A 21,247-nucleotide genomic window follows, 5' to 3' on the forward strand; every position below is an offset into this window, starting at 1 on the left:
GTTGCCATCTTAGAACCATAAAAAAAACAAATCATACACACACACACACCCTGACACCCCACCATACACACACACAAACACCTACTATGACATTTTAATACTATGACATATTTTAAAAGTCAAACACCTACTATGACATATTTTAATTTTAAAATATTTTTGTCATGATTTGTATTTGCGTAGTGTATACAGAGGTGATTGTATAATAGCTCAAAAGAAATTCTTAGTCTTGTATATTGTGGGTGTGTGTATGGTGCGTGTATGTATGGTGGGGTGTGGGGGTGTGTGTATGGTGCACGTGCGTATGGTGGGGTTGGGGGGGTGTATGGTGTGTATGTGTATGGTGGGGTGGGGGCATGTGTGTATGGTAGGGTGTGGGGGGGTGGCTGGGCATAGGGTATGTTGGGGGGTTGTGTATATGTGGAGGGTTGTGGGGACAGGGTGTGAGTGTGTGGTGTTTGTGGGGTGTGAGGGAGGGTGGCAAGGTTTGGGGACCCCCTACACTCCCCCCCTGGTGCAGCAGCAGCAGACAGGGTGCTCAGAGTGCTGGTGCCCAGCAGGGAGCAGCACTGCACATCTCAGCAAGGGGTACAGCCTCCTCCAGGCCATCTATATTGCTGGCGCTCCCCATACTCGCTGGGCATGGGAGGGAAGCCCCAGGCCCTGGAGCCAGCTGCCTTCCCCGCCTCTCGGGGAAGGCACCAGGGGCTTCCTTCTCCTGCCACGCAGCCCCAGCAGGGAAGGCAGCCAGCTCTAGCAACTTGGGCTTCCCTCTTGTGCCCAGCAAGTACAGGGATTGCTGGCAATACAGATGGCCTGGCAGAGGCTGTGCCCTCACTGTGATGTGCAGCGTTGGCTGGAGCTGTGCCCCACCAGGCACCTGCACCAGACATGAGTGCCCTGAGTGCCCACATGCTGTTGCTGCCACTGCCTGCTATAAAGGGAGTGTAGGGGGTCCCCACACCCCCCACCATCCCTCATACCCACACGCTGCCCAGCCGAGCTCCGCACTGCTGCCGCCCCACTGGGCACTGGCTCTGCACTGCTTCCAGCCCTGGCCCCATGCTCCCACCCACCTGCAGCCCCATCCCCGCCACTTCCCTACCTGCTGCCTGGAGCCAGCAGGAGACTGGGGAAATGGAGCAGGTCCCCGGGGGCTGCAGCAGCAGGCTGGGCCCTTCTGCCTGTGAGGGTGGGAGCGAGGCACAATAAGGTATGTTTGTGGTGGGTGTACACATGGGCAGAAGGGCTGGGCAGGGCACAATTTGTTGGTGGGCACCACGGGCTGGATGAAAGCATTTGGTAGGCCAGATCCAGCCTGTGGGCCACATTTTGCCCACCCCTGCCTTAGCTCCTCTACCATAGAATGAGGATGGTATTTACTCTACTACTGCAAAGCACCAAGTGCTCCAGGAATTTCCAAAGGCTTTACAAAGAGTCATTAAACCCATGCTGCACACTGGGTGAGTTAATTATCCAATTATCATACCACTGACATATCAGCAGTGTGCTCAGTGCTGCACAGACACAACAAAATCACAGTATTGGCTCCTAAGGCCTTCCCATCTAACAGGCAGTTAAGATTTTAGCTTTGACAGCCAGAGAAAGTGGAGCCCAGAAAGCAATGTACCAAAAGCCAAACAGCGTCTGTGAATAAAGAGAATCCAGCTCTCTTTCCCTGGTCTGTAATCACTTTTAGCTTTAACTTCCAATATACTTAATTCTCAGTGTTACCAATGGCTAAAGGAAAAGATTGTGAGTGAAGAAGGAAGAAAACAGCAAATAAAGCTGAAAGACCTGTCTCCTGTGGCAGAACGCCTTGGATGCACACTACCTCAGCTAGCAGTTGGTAAGGAATTCTGGAAACAGAATTTTCTATTGTTCACTTCTCTTTTCTCTTGCCTCATTATACTTGATTTAGCTCATGTCACCATACTGAAAGAGAAAAGACAGCAAGGACAGTAAATCCTATGCACAATTATTTATGCTTCCTCAATCTTTGATGGATTAATGCACCTTAAATATGTGCAAATCTATGCTGCTGTGGACACTCCATCAGCAGTCACACCTTCTGTTAAGTCTCTGAGCAAGGGACACTTATATGCCCAGTGAGAGAACAAGCAGGCTTCATGCTGCATTTCCAGTGTCATGCTTAGAAAGACAGGCAGCAAGGATAGTGATTTAAGTGATTTAAATCAAATGATCATTTTGATTAAGCCAGGTGATCATCTAGCTAATAGAAGTCATAAAGCAAGATGTCAGAGATGTATAATGATTAATGGGAAATACACTGGGACTTTATATAAGAAGGCTCTTACTGAAGGAACACAATGAGAAAATGAAAAGAAGGAAACTCCAGAATAACAAAATGCCAAGTTAAACTACTCCTTGCTGTTCTTAATTTAATCACTGGCTCATTGCCCTCTGGCAAAAAAGTAGCATCCATTTTTCTTGAAGATAGCAGAAAAGCAAGGTAAGGATTACTATGAAATAATCCTGACCCTGTGCTACTCAGTGCTCTGGAGCACCACTGTGAAACAAGCTCTTTCCACGCCATCTTGCTCTGCATACCTGGCATGCTGACAGGAGGTCAGGCTGCCCCGATTTGGTGTGACACAGCCAGTGCCGCTCCCAATCTCAGGGGTGCTCAGGTGGACATGAGACTTTTTTTAGGTGTGCACTATGCACAGAGCAGGTGAGTCAAGGGGGCACCTTAAAAGTGGTGCTCCCTATCACAGTCTGCCCCAATGAAGACAAGCTGTTAAGTTCTTGCAACATCCCAGTAATGTGGTACTCATTATATCCTGCTCCTTAAATACAGCTAACGTAGCAAATACAAGAGAATACTCTGTTTCAAAAACAGAGATCATGAATCATTTTAAAGCATGCTGCCTTCTCCAAGCCCTGAGTGAAACGTTTCACACTGATGGCAATCACAGAAATGATCCTACAGTTCAGATAGCCCAGAGGTAACCAACCGCTCCTGGCAAAAAAAAAAAAAAAATCCTGCTAATACAAGGATGTAGGAACACACCAATGGTCAGGTGACACCGCTAGAAGATCTATTGCACAATCTGGTATTTTAGGCTGAAAGGAAGAAGATTTATAATCTCTGATCACAGGGAATAAATGAAAGCTGATTCCATCAAGATGCTGGATGATAAGTACCATTCCAACATTTTGCCAAGGTACTAAGTAAATCAATGGTCTGTTCTCACTGGGAATACCATGTGTTCTTTTTTGGTTATTTTATTGGGAAAAAGAGGGTAGGGTCTCAGGGAAAGAAATGGTCAGAGACTTGGAAACACTTCTCTTTGCTGAACTGTTTGGGATGCTTTGGTTAATAGGGAGGAAAACATTAATAAAGAAAATTTGATCACTAGCTCACTACCATCTGGGGAGCCAGATGTGATGTAGCTGAGGGTGCTAAGAGAGTTGGCTGATGTGATTGCAGAGCCACTGGCCATTATCTTTGAAAACTCGTGGTGATCAGGAGAGGTCATGGACAATTGGAAAAGGGTAAATATAGTGCCCATCTTTAAGAAAGAGAAGAAAGAAGATCTGAGCAACTACAGACTGGTCATCCTCACCTCAGTCCTTGGAAAAATCATGGAGCAGGCCCTCAAGGAATCCATTTCTAAGCAATTGAAGGAAAATTAGGAATAGCCAGTGTGGATTCACTATGGGCAAATCATGCCTGATCAACCTGAATGCCTTCTATGACAAGATGACTGGCTCTGTGGATACAGGGAGAAAAGTTAGGATTGAAAGGGACCTCAGGAGGTCATCTAGTCCAGCCCGCTGCTCAAATCAGGACCATCCCCAACTAGATCATCCAAACCAAAGCTCTGTCTAGCCAGGTTTTGAAAACTTCCAAAGATGGAGATTCCACCACCTCTCTGGGTAACCTGTTCCAGTGTTTTACTACCCTCCTAGTGAAAAAATTCTTCCTCATATCCAACCTAAACTTCCCTTGGTGCAACTTGAGACCATTGCTCCTGGTTCTGTCATCTGCCAGCACTGAGAGCAGTCTAGCTCCTTGAGGACCTGCTCCATGATTTTTCCAGGGACTGAGGTGAGACTGACTGGTCTGTAGTTCCCTGGATCCTCCTTCTTTCCTTTCTTAAATATGGGCACTATGTTTTCCAATCATCTGGGACCTCTCTTGATTGCCATGAGTTTTCAAAGATGATGGCCAGTGGTTAACATCAGCTAACTCCCTCAGCACCCTTGGGTGCAAGCCATCCAGCCGCATGGACTTGTACACATCCGGCTTTTCTAAGTAGTCCCTAACCTGTTCTTTCAGCACAGAGAGCTGCTCACCTCCTCCCCAAACTGTGCTGCCCAGTGCAGTAGTTTGGGAGCTGGCCTTGCTGGTGAAGACTGAGGTAAAAAAGCCATTGAACACTTCAGCCTTTTCTCCATCCTCTGTCACAAGGTTGCCTCCCCCATTCAGTAAGGGACCCACACTTTCCTTGATCCTCCTCCTCTGGGAGGGTAGTAAAACACTGGAACAGGTTACCCAGAGGGGTGATGGAAGCTCCATTCTTGGAGGTTTTTAAGACCCAGCTAGACAAAGCCTTGGCTGGGATGATCTAGTTGAGAATGGTCCTGCTTTGTGCAGGGGGTTGGACTAGATGACCTTCTGATGTCCCTTCCAATCCTAATTTTCTATTATTCTATGAAAATAATAAATGATATTGAGAAGGTAATTTATCACATCTGTTTACTGTTTCTTATAATATGAGGACACTGAAAGGCAGGAGATCTAAAACTGAAGAGAGAAATATTTACACAAAGCATGATTGGCTTCAGGAACACACTGGTATGTTTGTCCCAGGGCCTTCATAAATAAATTACTCCAACCACAAGTGTCAGAAGGAGTGCTGCCAGAATGCCTGGCACAGAATATATTGTGAATATAAAATAAAATTACACATGCATTGGCAACAACAAATTCAACAGAAAATAACTTTAGATTCACAAATGCAGATTCAGTGTATTCACATATGTCACAGACAGTGACAAGGCATTAAGCCCTCACTGGCATTTGAAAATGAATGTTTATTAATGAGAACATCATAGTTAGGAGGGGAAATAAAACCCTCATACTTCAACATGTTAATCAACTACTCGGCAGGACTTAAGGAAAAAAACTTACTCTTGTAGAACTTGTAGAATTATCAACAGGCTACTCTATGGTTATGTAAGAAGGGATTCTTACACCTTCTTTAGAAGCATCTTGTATTGATCACAGTTGAAAAAAAAGATTTCCAGACTAGGTTTGATCACTGACCTGATTCAATATGGAAGTTGCTATGTTTTTAATCATGTGATTTTATTCGCAGCCTGGTGTCTGCGGAATGAGGGTGTGAGCTCTGTTCTTTTAGGATCTTCTAATCCAGAGCAACTGATTGAAAACCTTGGAGCTATACAGGCAAGTGCTAGATACACACTGCAAATAAGTCCTGCTATTACAGAATGCTGTTACTTAATTATATTTGGAGTTATTTCAAGGTGACAGGATACACAGCTTTAATGTAATGTCCTTGTAACCCTGAGAACCAGGGGGTATCTGGTTCTCCTCCCAAATGGAGAAAGAGCAAACAGCAGGATCGATAGTGCTTTAAAGTATGCTTCAGTTTTCTCCAAACAAGAACCTGTTTATTCCCTCTGTCCCCCTCACCTAGGGACCTATTTATTTCCCCCAACTGGGGACCTAGTCATTCCCTGCAAGGACCCAGTTAACTCTTTAATAAATCACTTTTATTGACCATTATAAAGTAACTCCAAGCATGCATCTATACGCGTATGTATGCATCTACATGTATGTTCTACAGTAATCGTAGCAGTTTCAGTAATCTTAGCAAGATACAATCTTAGCAAGCAAGTAATTGTATATTACCAATCCTAATAATTAGGGCCCAGAGAAAATCGTGGATTACTTGTTGAAAATTCATGGAATGTGTGCGAGTAAAGTATAATTTTTCATGGAATATTCACAGAACTACCACTAATCTTGGCAAATGGGTCCCGGTAGTTCTGTGAATACTCCGTGAAAAATGATACTGTGGCAGTGCACCTTCAGTGCCTGCCACTTTAAGGGCAGGAACAGGCAGCCGCCAGGTGCCTGATGAGGGCAGCTATTTTCAAACATAGGCCAGAGAGGCAGCAGTCTGTGTTGAGCAGCCAAGGAGGCAACATTGGGCTAAACTGCTCCCAGAACACCTTGGAGGTAAGGGTGAGGCTGTGAGGAAGAAGGAGGCCTCATTGGTCCTGGACATGACCTGAAACTGTACCCTACCAGGATAGGGAGGCCTGGTAGGACTGCCAGTGGCAGCCCCACTTAAGTACCAGGACCGTGAACCTCCCTGGTATAAGGTGGGTCGGGGTGCCTAAACCCTAACCCCCACCTTCAGGTGGGTTACTAAGAGGGAGGAGTGGGGCCAGGCACAGCAACAGCCACCTGAGCCCGTAGGGGTGCAAAACCCTGGAGGCCCCGGGGAGGGGGCAGTTGAGAGACTCTGAGAGAGAAGGAATGTCAGTAGGCCCACCCAGAGTAGGGTGCATCGCCACAACCTGAAGGACTGAGCTTGATTCTGGATTGAGTAGGGCTGAAGGGGCGGTCCAAAGGGCAGCCACAGAGGGTGTGTGGAGTAGGGCTGAAGGACAGCCAGAATGGCAGCACACGGGCCAACCCCCATGCAATCATGGTGTTGTGTATAAGAAGCCTGGTGAGGGGCTACAGCAAATTTGGTCCTCCATTTGGTGAATTAGCTGGCACTATCCAAATGAGGATCACGGGACAGGCCCAAGAGACTGCATGTCACTAGCTGAGGCATGATCAGATAAGCCTAATGGCCAGAAGGGTCACTCCAGGAGACATCAGGGCAGAATAGAGAGGACACAGTATGGTGCAGCAAGCAAGAGGGAGTGGAATGCAAGAGACCACTGTGAGAGGGGGGGCAGTATGAGTTTGTGCATGTGTGAGACCTGGCAGAGGACAGGGTTTGGTCCAGCTTGTGGCTGGGAGTATGATAACATCTTGGATGCCATCTGCAAGGCATGGGCCACAGTGTAGGGAAGGTACAGAGCCGTGGATAGCACCCCCTGGCATCAGGGCATGTAATGTCCAGCCTCCTACATTTCCCACCAGTTTATTGTAATAGCAAAGTCGTGTCAGGAGAGACTGGGCAGACTGCCCCATAGACAGGTGGGTGGGCTGGCTCGAGACTCGGTCCCAAGCTTGCCCCATCACAGATACTTTTCCTGGGCATGTGCAGCAGGCAGGCATACAGCCATAGGCAGTAAAAGGTCGGGGCTAATGAGGCATACTCCCCCCTCAGGGCAGCGCAGAGGGCCACAGGCAGCCTGGCCATGGGCTCCAGGCAGCTGCAGTGGGATGGGAGGGGCACACACAGACACGCAGCCTGCAGGCAGCTGTGATTGCAGCCAGGCAGTGTGCAGAGCACTGCCCACCACAGTAGGTAAATCAGGGAAGGGGTGTGGGGGGCAGATTGAGGGAGTGGGGCAGGAGCTGAGGTGAATGGGCCCCTGGGATGCTCGGAACCTGGGCAACTTGTCCAGGAGTGCAGCGGGGCTCCCATCTCTGCGCGCACCGCAGGAGAGGCCCAGGAGGCACGTGCCGTTCCAGTCCGCTGGAGCCATTCCAGTCCACTCCAGCCAGGCTGCATGTGGGCTGAGCCAGCTGGGGATGAGTTAAGCAGCAGTGGGAATAGCAAGGTGAATCCCCTTTCCCCATGCCTGCTCCAGGGGGATGAGGCAGGAGTGGGGAACTACTGTCCTCCCCTACTATTGCTGTTGTCCCTATCCCCATATGAGCCCAGCCCCAGCACAAAGCCGCAAGGATATCTCTGGTGCTGCCCCCTCCCCCATGCCCCAAAAACCAACAGTGGCAGCAGCAGGAGGGAAGGGAAGGAGGAGGGAGCATTTTTATCTGCTATACAGATTTAAACACATCCTTAGAGACTCCTGAGATCAGTTCCGCCTGGAGGCAGAGAAGGCTTGGAGTTAGGGATGCAAGTCACCTCTGCAGTGTGTGGTGCTGATCCTACACCCCTTTTTGGGAAATCCTGGATTTGCCCATCGCTTTCCATAAGAGGACATGCTCTGGTTGTTGGCCACAATTTCCCTTCCCTCACTGTTTTGTGATACTGCACAGCTATAACTTGTGAAATACTTAAAAAAAAATATATAGCATGTCTTCTATTACATAGTCTTCATCATTTGGGAAGAAAAAGGTGCTAGATAAGCATATACATATTAACTGTATAGACACAGAATTCATTACTTGCTGAGTTCAGTTTTAGAACCCTATAGTCAAGAACAGCTGTGTAAGCAATCCTGATCATATATTGCTTTTTCTTCTGTTCCTTAGGTTCTCCCAAAGATGACATCACATATTGTAAATGAAATAGATAATATTCTGGGGAATAAACCCTACAGCAAGAAGGACTATAGATCATAATGCAATGCATGACTAAACTGGACTGCATGGTTAAAATAATGCTCTGTACATAGTACAGTACTGAATTACTATCCGGTCATTAGACTCATTCAGCAGCTTGCTGCTACTGTTACTGGATTCTTCGAGGTATGTGCTGTTGCTACCAACTTACAATGAAATTCTAAAGCACAGTTGATCTCTCTTACAACTGAAAATATTATTTGTATTTTCTTATTTCCAACTGAAATCATTCTTACTTTACTCTTAGCACCTCATGCTTATGCAGTGAAACATGTAAAGCAAAAAATGATTTATAACCTTTAGGTACTTGGTAATTAAAGAAGGATGTACAGATATATTTTTTCAATTAACAAAAGCCAGGTTCAACTTAGGGTTTTAATAAAACCACCTTTTAGGCTATTTCAACTTTAAAGGCTCTTCATCTAGATCAGTGCTTAGAGTGAACATGAGTCAGTTCAGAATTTCAATTTGCAGTTTTTTTATGCTGAATCTAAGCTTTAGGCAGCTTAGTGCTGTAGCTGAAAAAGGACTTTGAAGTCAGAACACTAATTAGAAGTTGTAGAGTTCAACTGCTAAACATTCTGGTTATTTCAGTGTTTTGCATACAGAATGTGCTCAACTGCTCCACGCTGCTAAGAGAAGTATCTGAGTTTAAGTCAAGAGAGCACAGCTGACAAAAGAAAACGAACGCCAGTGAGGCGAGCCAGGTTTATAACAATTGCTGTTTGCAGAACTCTGGTTCTGCATAAACTGTGAACCAAGGAATCCATGATTAAATAGTGCTTTTCTCTATATTTTATAAAAACTGCCTGCTTGCGGGCATAGCTACCGCAAATTTGGATATTCATAAGCTTTTAAGATGACTGTATAAAATATAAATTTGCTGTAAAATGCCAAGAAAACGAGGTATTTGTTTAGGTGCAGTGGTGCATTTTCTCTAACTTGGGCTGAAAACAGTCACAAGTAAAATATTTAGTTTTTCTGAGAAGTTATTTTTAAACAGTTTAATTTTTGTTGCAAGTGTTTCATCCCTATGCTGAAATCACTGTATACATGTATTAAGTCATTTTAAGAACAGCTTCAGAAGTACAGTAGCTGTTTTGCTTTGTAAAATGCATTTATGATCCATCATGTCAGTATTTCACCCATGTATTACATCCTGAAGGGTGCAGTTATATATAGCATATGTAGGACCCTGGTATTCCATTTTCCTTAATTTCAGAACATCTGGTGTGTACAACACTTTGTGACACATAAACACAACATATATACTGATATTTAAGTTGTTTTTCTTTTAATGTATTTAAGCCAATGATATGTGGTATATGTAACTGAACTTAGTTGCTGTTTATCAGGAACTGCAGTTTGACTTCAACTTCTGCTTGGACACAATAAAAGCATTTTGTGCACCTAAGCTTTTAAGTAGAAGAATTGATTACACATAGCAATTTTTCTTATGGCAAGGAAATATATGCACGCAAGTTATTTTAAAAAAGCAAGATCCTAGTTCAATATAACATTACTTGGAATGTAGATACAAGTAATACTATTCCAGTGGGGCAACAATCATATTAGGCCAAGTCTGTTTAGCATAAGCAAAATTGACTTTTGTTCACTAATGCAAGATTCTGGTATCAATTAAAAGATGTGATCCTCACAAGGTACTAAGCACAGCCCTGTAAGTTGAGTGAAACTGCCTGAGATTCTGTACTAAAATGAACAAGGCAAAAAGATTCTGACACTTTGCGCTTCTACACGTGCCCCTATGCTGCCGTTGTTACTGCACCATCATTTAATACTTCCTTTTAGAAGTACTAAATGACAGCGCAGTAACAGCCCATGTTGTGCCATGCCAATGGTCCACAGTTATTTTTAGCTGCTACATCACTGTAGCAACATGCTATAGCAAGGGAGCGCATTGCTACGGTGACATAGCTGCAGTGTCACAGATTGTGCCTGCCAACACTACAGCGACATAGCATCTCATGTAGACGTGCCCACTAGCTCACTGAGACCTTGCTATGTTTCAATCAGCAGCTGCCCTCAAGAGGGTACACACTGGGATGGGAAATTGTCATTGGTAGATGTGAAGGATATCTGGCACAGTTCATTTGACCTGCAAACTGTTAGCTTATTTTTATAAGCATCTATACCTGATACTTCAGAGGTATAACTGATGCTGTGAGTTTTGTTGATAGAAATAAAGCTTTTAAATAAGACTCTAAGAACTACTGATTTAAAGCATGTGTAAAATATAAGAGTTTCAGAAGTTAATATGCAAATGAATTATTCTCCTGCAGTTACCAGATGAACTATTTCCTAAATTATGGACCAGTTCCTTTTCTCACCTTGGGGCACAGTTCTGATACTCCCTCCTCCCCAGACCATTAGAGAATCTAGCCCAAAGTTACTAAGAATTCCTACCTGTTGTAGAGAATTAATGTAAAAAATGCTCATTAAAGAGGAAGATGGCACTGCTCATTATTCAGAGAAAGCTAATGTAAAATCTGCCTAGCAATGTGATGCCAAGCAATAAACCAGCTTTGGGCTAACCTTCAACATCATACGTATGAAAGCAAGAGCAGCTGCCAGTGTAGATTACAAAAACAGACAATCATCATCACTTTAGACACACTCCTGTCATCTCTTTGATGTACAGACAACAATCTCCTCTGAAAGGAGAGACAGGATTGGAGAACCTTGATTATGCAAGCAGGACAGGTTTGGAGAAAATGATTTCTTTAAACTTCATAAAAAAGGCTTTTTCTTTCTTTTAGCTTCAAATGTTTTTTCAGGCTTTTTATCGTGTGACATTGGCTAGCAAAAGAAAAAGAAAATAATGGGCTTCAGGCCTCAGGACCTGTCAATACATATACATGAAAAAACTAAGCTAAAGCAAAGAGAGATTATTAAAAAGATTCAATGAGCTGGCAGTAACAGACTACGAAAGAGCTGTTCTGGCTTGCTTTTATTAGGAATCTGCCCTGTACAGAAAAATACATACAATTTTCTAAAGGGATGAAAGTGAGGCCCTGCTCCTGGAGCATTTGCGTATGTTGACACTGAGCGTTATTAGTCAGTAGGACTACCCATGTGCTGTAGCATTTGATGGACTGGGGACCACTTGAGGGATTGTATTTGTACTGACTGTTTTATTTCTCTTCTCCCTACCACAGACTTGTAAAAATGTTGTTCCTTTCTGAAGAGATAAAATCAACTAACTCTATTAAAAAGATACTTATTTCACAATTAGAACTTCTGGGATAATTCTTGTGCTTCCATTTGACTTTCACTCCAGTAACTGGAGCATTAGACAGGCATGAGAGCTGATTTTAAGACTGATAAATTCCTAAATGATGTAATATTAGGCAGTTCTAAAATCAAGGACTGAATTCATTAGGAAACCCCCCACCACTTTGCAAATCATGTCTTCCCCAAGTTAACGATCACAGTGATAAACTACTGAAGAGAAGTCTTTTAGTGAACTTGCACCTATAAATTACTTCTACGCACAACAGAATGGTCCCAGAGAGGACAAGCAGATAAGCAGAGCTCCTGCTAAGATGCCAGTGACTTTACTCCAAATTGTCTCTGCAAGCTAAGAGAGGCTTTGGCCTCTTGACATAGAAGTCTGGCTTCTGTACAACTTTAGTTCACTGTGCCTGGTTGAAGCAAGTCTGAGTTACAGCAGGAAAGCTTTTGTCCCCCCCCCCCAAATTGATGAGTTAAAACAGAGTGTTTACACATTTGTATAGAGTGCAAGTGATCTATACATAGAAAAAAAAGGAGAGTTCTATATACAAGGAAAAAAGAAAAATTCATGAAGTTTCAATTATATATAACTTACATATCTGGCATGGTTTCTCCTGGTTCTTGTAGAACTTCTTGAGTACCTTTAGGTATGGGTTGGAAGCTTTCTTAGCCTTTAACTATAAATCAAGTATTCAACTATTTTAAAATAAAAGCAGGAATATGAGGTGGGAGTTTGGGCTCATTCTTGGCTCAAATCATATTTGACTCTATTCCTGTTGTATTTGGGAAGAAACCAAAAATAGAACCCATTGTCCTACGGCCTATGCACTGTACAAAAAGAACAAGCAGCATCTGCCTTGACATAAGCCTACTAGGGCTGTGCGAAGCTTCGTTTGCCAATTCGATTCAGAGGAGATTCAGCCCTATTTGGCCGCCGAATCTCCAAATCCAAATTGAATCAGAAGACCCATTAAAAGGTCTGAACAGATTCAGATGCCTCCGAATCAATTCAGAGATTCGGAGATTCAGCCATAGACTAAACAGGCAGCAGTCCTCAACGCTGGCCACAGCTGCCTCTAGCTGGTAAGTCTGTTGCGGAGGGAGGAAAGGGGCACGGCGGCGGGGGCGGCACATCAGTGACCCCACAGGGAGGGATTGGGCTGGGGCTAGGGCTGGAACAAGCTGCCTAGCTGGGGAGGTGGGGAGCAGGACTCAGGGAGGGGGGCTCCTGCCACTGCACACCACTTGTCCAGGAGCCATTCTTCCGGTGGCTCCTCCATTCTTCCGCTGGTCCAGGAGGACTTGGAAGCGGGAGTGTGCCCCCAGATCTGCACAGGGTGAGCTGAGCCGGGCTGTGCTTCAGGCAACTAGCCTTAGCCGCCTGCCAGCAGGGCTGCACTGCACGGGGCAGGTGGAGCCAGGGATGTGTTCCAGGCAGGTAGCCACAGCCCAGAGCACAGCCCTGGCTCTACCTGCCCTGTAGAGTGCAGTGGAGCAGGGATTATGGGGAGGCTGCAACCACCCTAAAATTCCCCATAGCCCCTGCTGCCGGCCCTGCCCCAATCTGGGTACATGCGTCTGCCCCCATGCCCTGCTGCCCAGTTAGGGTACGGTAGGGCAAAGCTGCAGCTTGTCTGGGAGGCATGGGGAGGCTGGAGCAGCTTCCGTCACTGCGTGCCACTTGTCCAAGGTAGCACAGCGGCACCATCCCGCACCTCCCCGCCCCCACTGCATGAGTGGCAGGAGGGCATAGCCCTTACTCCCAGCGCCTTCCACCGCCTGTCTGGAGCACAGCCCGGCCCAGCCTACCCCACGCAGATCTGGGGGCACATGCCTGCTCCCATGCCCTCCTGGACCAGTGGCAAGAGCCACCAAAAGAACAGCTTCCAGACCAGCAGCACGCAGTGGCAGGAATCCCCCTCCCCAAGTCCCATGCCCCCTGCCCTGGCTGGGCAGCTTGTCCCAGCACCAATCCTCCCTTGCTGTGGGGGCATTGATCTGCACCCCCCACCCCTGGTGCCCCTTCCCTCCCCCCACAGCCCACCACAGTAGACTTACCAGCTGGAGGCAGCTGTGTCCAGAGTCGAGGACTGCTGCCCGTATAGTCTATGGCCGAATCTCCCAATCAGCGCCAAATCTCTGGATCCGAATCGAATCGGGACAGTGATTCAAATCACCAAAATGAATCATTGTCCCTCCGAAATCGGCCAAATCTAAATCAAATACCTGTTGCCTACCAGTTTTCCGGTGGCACAGGATTATGAGAGACAAGGGGTAAAATGCTGCAAGCTACCTAGGGATACTTTTTTACACCATTTCCACTATTTGTACATGAAAGCAACCTCCCTGCTGTTCTGCAAACTTTCCCACTGTGAAGGTTGTAGTTTTTCCTTATAAAACTTGAAGCAAAACTAGCATGTTGTAAAGAAGTCAGACCAAGAACATGCATTACTCTCAGACTGCATACTGGAAGCTCTGCATCTGCAGGCACTTCAGTTTAATAAATTATAAATATTAATGTTAAATATTAGGGATGTGCAAAATGGCACTGTTCTGTTTTGATCGAACAGCGTTTCGATTTGAAACCGCTGTTCCATTTCATTTAGTCAGAAGTTTCAACGTTTCGCCCATAAGCTATAATGGGGAAGCTCGAAACAGCCTATAACTTTGTCATTTCTGGCCTGATTTGGATGAAACTTACAGGAATGGTAGCCCCTGCTGAGGGCACAAAGCCTGCCACGTTTCAAGGAGATAGGTGCAGGGGTTTCAGGGAAACTGCACCTCAAAGTCTTGAAAGCAAACATCTCATGTCACATGTATGTGTTAAGCCACAGCAGGGTCAAAATTGCAGGCTTGCTAGGCCCTGCTGAGGCAACGAAGCCTGCCAGCTTTCAAGAAGATAGGTGCAGGGGTTCTGGGGCCCTGCACCTCCAGCTGCTGACAGGCAAAACTCGTGACGTGGGTGCTTGTGGGACTGGGTCTGTCTTGGGGCACAGGGGGGTTAAAACTGCAGGCCTTACTTTAGTTTGTTTCCCTGCAGGTAAACCCCGCTTGAGCTTTGAAACTCAAAACGTTTCAAAATTTTTGAAACGTTTCAACTTGCCTCATTTCGTTTCAAGGTTGTTTAGAAGCTTTCTGTTTCGTTTCTATTTTGCTGTTTCAAGCTCAAAACAAGTTGAAACAATGTTGAAACAAAACTGCCAGCAAAATTTCACGCAGCCGTATATTAAATATGTTTACAAATGTTCAGTTCAGTACCCCATTTCTTATTTCAGCATTATACGTGCTCTATTATAGCCTTTCCCTATGCACACTTTTAGGGTTAGCAACATCCTAATTATGATAGCTGTAAGTTTTGGCATGAAGAGTTTTTTTGATGTGAGAAGAAAAGAACTGTTTGAAGCTGTCAATTAGCAAACTAGCAAGAAAATCCAACTAAAGTGAAAAACAGAAGCATGAACGATGAATACCCCCGGCAGCTGGGTTGGGGGGGGGGGCACGGCGGACTATGGCACTGGGAGCAGGGTGGTGAGGGGGTGGTGAGCACCAACCAAAGGTCGGCAACCACCTGCAGACACCACTGGCAGTGGCAGCCAGCAGCGATCACTCACTGCCCATAGACGCTGCTGGCAGTGTCGGCAGCAGGGGGTGGCAAGCAGCAATTGCCCACAGAGACTGCCGACAGTGTCAACAGTGCCTTTTTGTAGGGGTTGCACTGCCATGCTCAGGGGGTGCACATGCACCCCCTATGCATCGCCAGGGGACAGCAGAATGGTCTCAATGTTGACTTGTAAACCAGCCACTTTTCTGGGATTCCAGATTTTCTTGGAGATAAATGGAATAATTGATATTTGCAGCTGTTTCAGAATGTCTGCCAATAGAATTCGAACTCTGTTTTATATCAAGGTTGTTTGATAAAATGAGGAACTGATTTAAACCAGAGTGTAACTTTTTACTCAAACACACAATTCCACGGGAAAAGGGAGGCTTGCACAAAATACTAGGCCCTGCTAACATTTTGCCACTTGAAGCCCCCTGTGCTTCCTGAAGTTTATAGCATCAAGAGTAGAGAGGCCACTTCAATCAGGATGTTCTTTTCATTTTTATTAAAACCTTTCAAATTATAAAGTGGGAGATTTGTAACTTTTTTCTAAGTGAAGGGAAGCTCTTGTACAGAAACAGTCATCATTTGAAAGAGAATCTGTTGTTTATTTGGAGCAGAACATTCACTCTGCTATTCTGTGTAGCCCAATTGGGTTTACTGAAACTCCAAACATTAGACAGTCACCCCAATTGTGATAACAGTGTTTCAAAGGAGTTCAGTTTATTAAATGTCTTATATGCTCTTTTTTCTGCTAATCAAAAAAAGTCTGATCCACTCCAACTATCCATCAGAACATCTTAAGAGAACAAAAATATTTTTGACATTCACTTTACACTGTGCTGTAAAAATCCCTTAAGTTTTCAGCCTATAAGCAAATGTTTATATTCCTGCTCTCAAGTCTTTGCAACAAAACTGAACCCACCCACAGGTACAAACATCTAATCACTGTTTTGTCTACTTGGATCCTGTAGACAGCAGAGCGATCAGTCCAGATGATGCACTTATAGACAGAATGTAGTTTCTGTAGGGAACATGTTAAGGATTTAAACTTCTGTAAATGCCAAAACAAAATACTTTTGAAGTAAACATTCAGTAGTAATTTGAAAAGCAGCACATGAAGTGGTGTTTAGCTGGATGGGAATTTTAGGATACATACTACAAATACCATGGCCTGAAGAAGGCTTAAAGACAGAAACTATTTTGAAATAAACTAAACCCAAAAATTCCTGGCACTAAGACAATTCTGTATAAATGTTAATTGCCTCTTGTTATTTTACAAATAGTTGCATTTAATTGAATTGTCAATACCCAGACAGTTTCTCTATACCATCCTTCTTCACAATACCTCTGAAACTTCCAGAGCCACATGCAAGTACAATGTGCCTTGGTATGCTCTGCTTGATGTTCTTATCTAATGTCCCAAAGTCAGCAAAGAGAAGTATAGTCAACTCTACACGCAATCAAATAAACCCTCAAACCCACAAACAATTAGGAAACTACATGACTATCAAGGAAAGGCTTATGGGAGCAGTTTTCAAAATGTTTTTATGAAATAGTAAAGGATACACAGTGGGGTTGAAGTTCTTCAGCACAAAAAATGAAGCAATGATGACCAAGACCAGAAAGAGAGTGTTATTGTAGAAGATGGAAAATGTTGTCGCTTCATAATCTGCAACTTCATTTTTCTTCCACAGAATTCTATACATAAATATAATCAGAGTCTTAAAACATTTCCTGATTCATGCAAATCTGAACAAACACACCACTGTTGCAGTACCCTTTCACAAAAGGACCATTCCTTATACAGTGCCAGTAAAAAAAAAAAAGAGCTGGTAAATCTCTCACTAAAAGACAGATTCTCATAAATGGGGTGCTGGGCTTCTAAAAGCCAAAATGGCAACATATTCCTGGGCACTGAAAAATAAGCCAACTGTGGTGTTAAGCATGTTTATGATATATTTCAAGTAATATTTATTCTACGCTGGCATGCCAACCCTAACTAACTAACTACAAGCTGCTACTCTGAGTTCAAAGTGCTCAAATTATTTGAAGAAATACAAAACCTATTCCTGTACGCTACAATCAGGCTTTTCTAACATGTGGGTCATACCCAGTCACCTACCCAAGTTATTAATGAACTGAAGATATGTTGTATGTTATTTGTCAAGTGGTATCGGTATGGCTGGCAAGGTTTAAGGGCTCTTGTTCTTTTAATAAATGGCTTGATTTTCAGAGGTACTCTACACTTCCAAAGAGTCATTAGTATTAATGCTGTTTTTAATCTAGCAATAAAATACCGATACACACATCACCAAAATATTTAGGCATTAAATAAAAATTGAGAGCCACTAGCTGTTTATGCTTAAAGGCCCTTAATCATCACGATTTCTCAATAACAGCTGCTCTGCATCATTTTGGGGTTTTTGTTTGTTTGTTTTTTACAGGTGCACCAATATATCGGTCACCTTGGCACCAATAAAAGGAAAATTAACATTATCAGCAATTGGCTTTTTTGGGCCAGTGTAGCCAATAATGTCACCAATAAATGCTGCATGCATATGGCTAGAAATGCAGGCCAACAGCTTGGAGAGCAGCGTCTGGCCAGTAAGTTGGCAGGGGGGGCATGGGAGGGGCCGAATGTGACCCCGGCCCCAGGGTCACATTCACCGCCCTGCCTGGGCAGTGCCTACCCCTGCCCCACTCCCTCCTTCACCGTCAGGGCCTCAATCTGCCCTCCCCAGGTGCCTTCCCTCCCCCACATCCCTTCCCCCGCCACAGACTGCTCTCTAAGCTGTGGGGAAGCAATCCTATAAATCAGCTATCATATTGGTATCGGCCAATATGGCTGGTTAATAGTCAGCCATACTGGCCAAAAAAAAATCTTTATTGGTGCACCCCTAATACTTTTTAATGGATTCTTCAGACTTTATTTTAGGAGAGCTATTATGAAGCTTCATTTTTGCCTTATGTTGGGTTTGGTTTTTTTCCCTTCATTCAAGGACACACAGCTTGTGGTGATAATTAGTACCAATGCTGCATATAGTATAGTAACATAACAAGTAGAGTTTCAGTTTACAACTGTACCTCAACTCAGTAAAACCTCACTGCGGGCTTTTTGTATTCACCTATAAACTCTCATTGACTGCAAATGGCTTGGCACAGGGATAGTCAACCTGTGGCTCCGGGGCTACATGCAGCTCTTCAAAAGTTAATATGGAAGCTGGTCACTGTGTGCTTGTGCAAAGATTCAAGGAGATGCATATTAACTTCTGAAGAGTCGTATGTGGCTCCAGAGCCATGGGTTGGCCACCCTTGGCTTGGCAAGTCACCAAGCAAGAGACAGCGCGTAATATTCTAACATGAACCTTGAATACATCATAAAACATTATAACGAGAATCAAAGATTACCTCTCATCTTTCTCCTTTCGAGACATCTTCCTATTGTCTGCCTCAGAAAGCTTGCGGGTAACTTCTTTGGAAACAGCATCTTCTCTTTTCTGGGCCACTCTGCAAGGAAATGCAAGGAATGCATTCACATCATAATTAAAACAGAAGAAAATAAAGTAAGTGGAATATAAAAGCAAGTGAAAACATTTGGTCAAATGGCTGTCAAACAGGCAAACATTTCCTGCCTTCCAATTTAAGTTCCTGTGATCTCATGTCTCATAGGCAACAACTTTAAAAACAATGTATATACTGTTACACATGGCTGTCTTGAGGGAGAGGAGACAAATCAGGGTGACCATCCCAGGCCCCCCGGAGCCAGGCAGAGTGGCTGTGACCCCACCCCTCACAGTGTTAAAGGGGCCTTGCACAGGCTGATTTGCCCCAGGCCCTGCAACCCCCTACAGTCTTTGCTGTTACAACAGGCTTTTGAGGCAGCAGTTTTTCATTTAGCTGAATATGCTCATTTCTAAACTAATCCATGTTTCTGTATTGCTGCAGAGTGTAAATGAGGGGTGTCAAACAAAGGCCTGCATGGCTACCAGACTTTGCAGGGTGTGGCCTGTCACAGAATTCAGGGGCCTTTAGCCCTGCAGGCCATGGCCATCAGTGGTGAGCTTGGCTCACTGGCTGCCACTGTCCCCAGACCCCTCCCCAAGAAAAACCCTGCCTCTGGTCCCCACTTGCTAGATTCCTTGCTTCTGCTACCCATGCCCCAGGTTGGATCTGACTCATGAGGAGCCCTACCATCTGCAACTGTCCCAGGGATGCAGGTGAGTTCGATACCCCTAGTGAAAACCACTCAAGTATGTAAATTAAAACTGTAAGAAAATCTAAAAAGGGAGCTGACAGTTGGACTCCAGTCAGGAACTCACTAGCTGAAAGGTAGACGTGGGTATTTAAAAGATCAATTTAGTCAAGAATCAAGGACAATTCAATGGCTAACCAGAGAATGTAAAGCCACCGAAAAGCAGCTCCAAACCCAAGTCAACTCCACCCCGCCAAAACCAAGGGCTCTTTCAATTCGGATCTATACTGAGCTTTGGCACAGCAGAGGTTTGCTGAGCCACCTCAAGCAGCAGCAGGAGTGGGGACTGGCCCTCAAGAGCCTCTGCCTTACTAGATTCCCCATAAGCCCTTCAGTCAGTGCTGCCATGCAGGTGGTGTCAGCAGCACAGTGGCATCAGGCACTTTCACCCAGGGGCTGCCCACTTACATGGAAGTAACATTGCATCAGCGAGTCTCGCGCAGGGGAGCTGGAGCTGGGGCTGAGGAGCCCTGGGCTGCTCTGAAGGGAGCTGCAGCAGCACAAGGAGAAAAGCAGACAACAGCAGAGCAATTTGGACTCCACCCCACCGTGGCGCTGCTCTGCAAGCAGTTGCCCTTTTAATAAGCAGGTTAATTTGGGGGCTGCTCAATTCAAATCCACAACATAGAGGTGCCTCAAGCTCTGCGAGGTTCAGGCCTGCAGCAATAGGTACAAGCGCATGAGCAGAGTGGCTTAGCTCCAGCTCCACTCCCCTAATCTGCTCCTCCCGGCAGCGGCTGTCCTGGCCTGGCCCTGCCCGCCCAAACGCCCGCAGCCACTTACTTGTGCTTGAGGACGAACTTGACGTTCTTGTAGGCGAAGGCCACCAGGTAGGTGCTGACCAAGGTCATGACGCTGTACAGCACCGCGGACTGCACCAGGTCCATGTGCCAGATCCGCCAGTACAGCCCTAAGGAGAGAGGCTCGTCAGGCCGGAGGGGACCCGCCATGCCCCGACCCCCTCCCACACGCCACCCACCCCGTGCCACGTCGCCGCCCGCGCTCACAGATGGGGATGGCGGACACGATGAAGGCGTTGCCGAAGAAGAGCGCCGAGGACTTGGCCGAGAGGTTGCGGCTGAAGTCCTGCAGGAGCAGGTCCTCCTCCGACTGCTGCCGGGCCCCGCTGCCGCCCTTCGGAGCCATCATGCAAACCCGCCGACAACGACCGCCGGAAGCAGCCCGCTCCAAAGCCCCGTCAGCGCGCACGGCCTGGCCGGCACTGCTTCCGGGGTCGCGCGGCTGCCGCCCGCCACGATTGGGCCGCGAAAGAAGCCCACTGTGACGTAAGGCGGGGGAAGCCGGGCGAGGCTACAGGCACGCGGGTACTTCCGGGTTACCCGGCTGGCGACGTGGACGCCATTGGTGGGGCGGGGGGGTGTCGCGCCATTGGCTGCACTGAGCTGCCGTGAGGAGGGGGCGGGGCCAAAGCCATGGGCTTCGCGCCCTCGCCCGTATGCAAATAAGCGGCGGTTATGCAAATCAGCCGGCGCGCGGGGGCGGGGTCCCGCCAGCCCGGCAAAAAGGGGCGGGGCGGGGCGGGGCGCGTCGCCGTGGTGGGTTTCTGTTGCTTTGTTCCGCGCGTGTCGGCGGCGGGACGTGGGCCTCTCTGCTCCCGCCTGCCGGTCTCTGGCAGTCCTGCTGCCAGCCC

General features: G+C 46.1%; 2 protein-coding genes across 4 annotated transcripts in view; one reads left to right on the forward strand and one right to left on the reverse strand.

The window, feature by feature from the left end:
* KCNAB1 (potassium voltage-gated channel subfamily A regulatory beta subunit 1) overlaps positions 1 to 11,737 on the forward strand; it is a 323,343-nt gene extending 311,606 nt beyond the window's left edge. For all 3 annotated transcript variants that reach the window (XM_006275535.3, XM_006275536.3, XM_059731061.1), the window contains 3 exons: positions 1,729 to 1,849; positions 5,349 to 5,437; positions 8,399 to 11,737. In XM_006275535.3, coding sequence (XP_006275597.1) covers positions 1,729 to 1,849; positions 5,349 to 5,437; positions 8,399 to 8,488 — 300 coding nt within the window. In that variant the 3' untranslated portion in view covers positions 8,489 to 11,737. The remainder of the gene's footprint in view (positions 1 to 1,728; positions 1,850 to 5,348; positions 5,438 to 8,398) is intronic.
* Positions 11,738 to 15,823: 4,086 nt separating this feature from the next.
* SSR3 (signal sequence receptor subunit 3) lies at positions 15,824 to 20,807 on the reverse strand. The gene is made up of 5 exons (XM_006275537.4): positions 20,604 to 20,807; positions 20,380 to 20,506; positions 18,753 to 18,851; positions 16,911 to 17,042; positions 15,824 to 16,365 (listed from the first exon to the last, which is right to left on the reverse strand). The coding sequence occupies exons 1-5, from the start codon at positions 20,743 to 20,745 to the stop codon at positions 16,299 to 16,301; spliced, it is 567 nt and encodes a 188-aa protein (XP_006275599.1). The 5' UTR covers positions 20,746 to 20,807; the 3' UTR covers positions 15,824 to 16,298.
* Between the last annotated feature and the right edge of the window lie 440 nt (positions 20,808 to 21,247).

The sequence above is a fragment of the Alligator mississippiensis genome, chromosome 7 (assembly GCF_030867095.1).
Source record: "Alligator mississippiensis isolate rAllMis1 chromosome 7, rAllMis1, whole genome shotgun sequence".
Classification (NCBI taxonomy): Eukaryota; Metazoa; Chordata; order Crocodylia; family Alligatoridae; genus Alligator; species Alligator mississippiensis.

Coding starts and splice junctions, on each gene's coding strand:
- SSR3 (XM_006275537.4), bottom strand. CDS start 20,745: ATGATGGCTCCGAAGGGCGGCAGCGGGGCCCGGCAGCAGTCGGAGGAG. Junction 18,852..20,379: donor AAGTTCGTCCTCAAGCACAA/GTAAGTGGCTGC, acceptor ATTTCCTTGCAG/AGTGGCCCAGAAAAGAGAAG. Junction 16,366..16,910: donor AAGAACTTCAACCCCACTGT/GTATCCTTTACT, acceptor TGTTCCCTACAG/AAACTACATTCTGTCTATAA.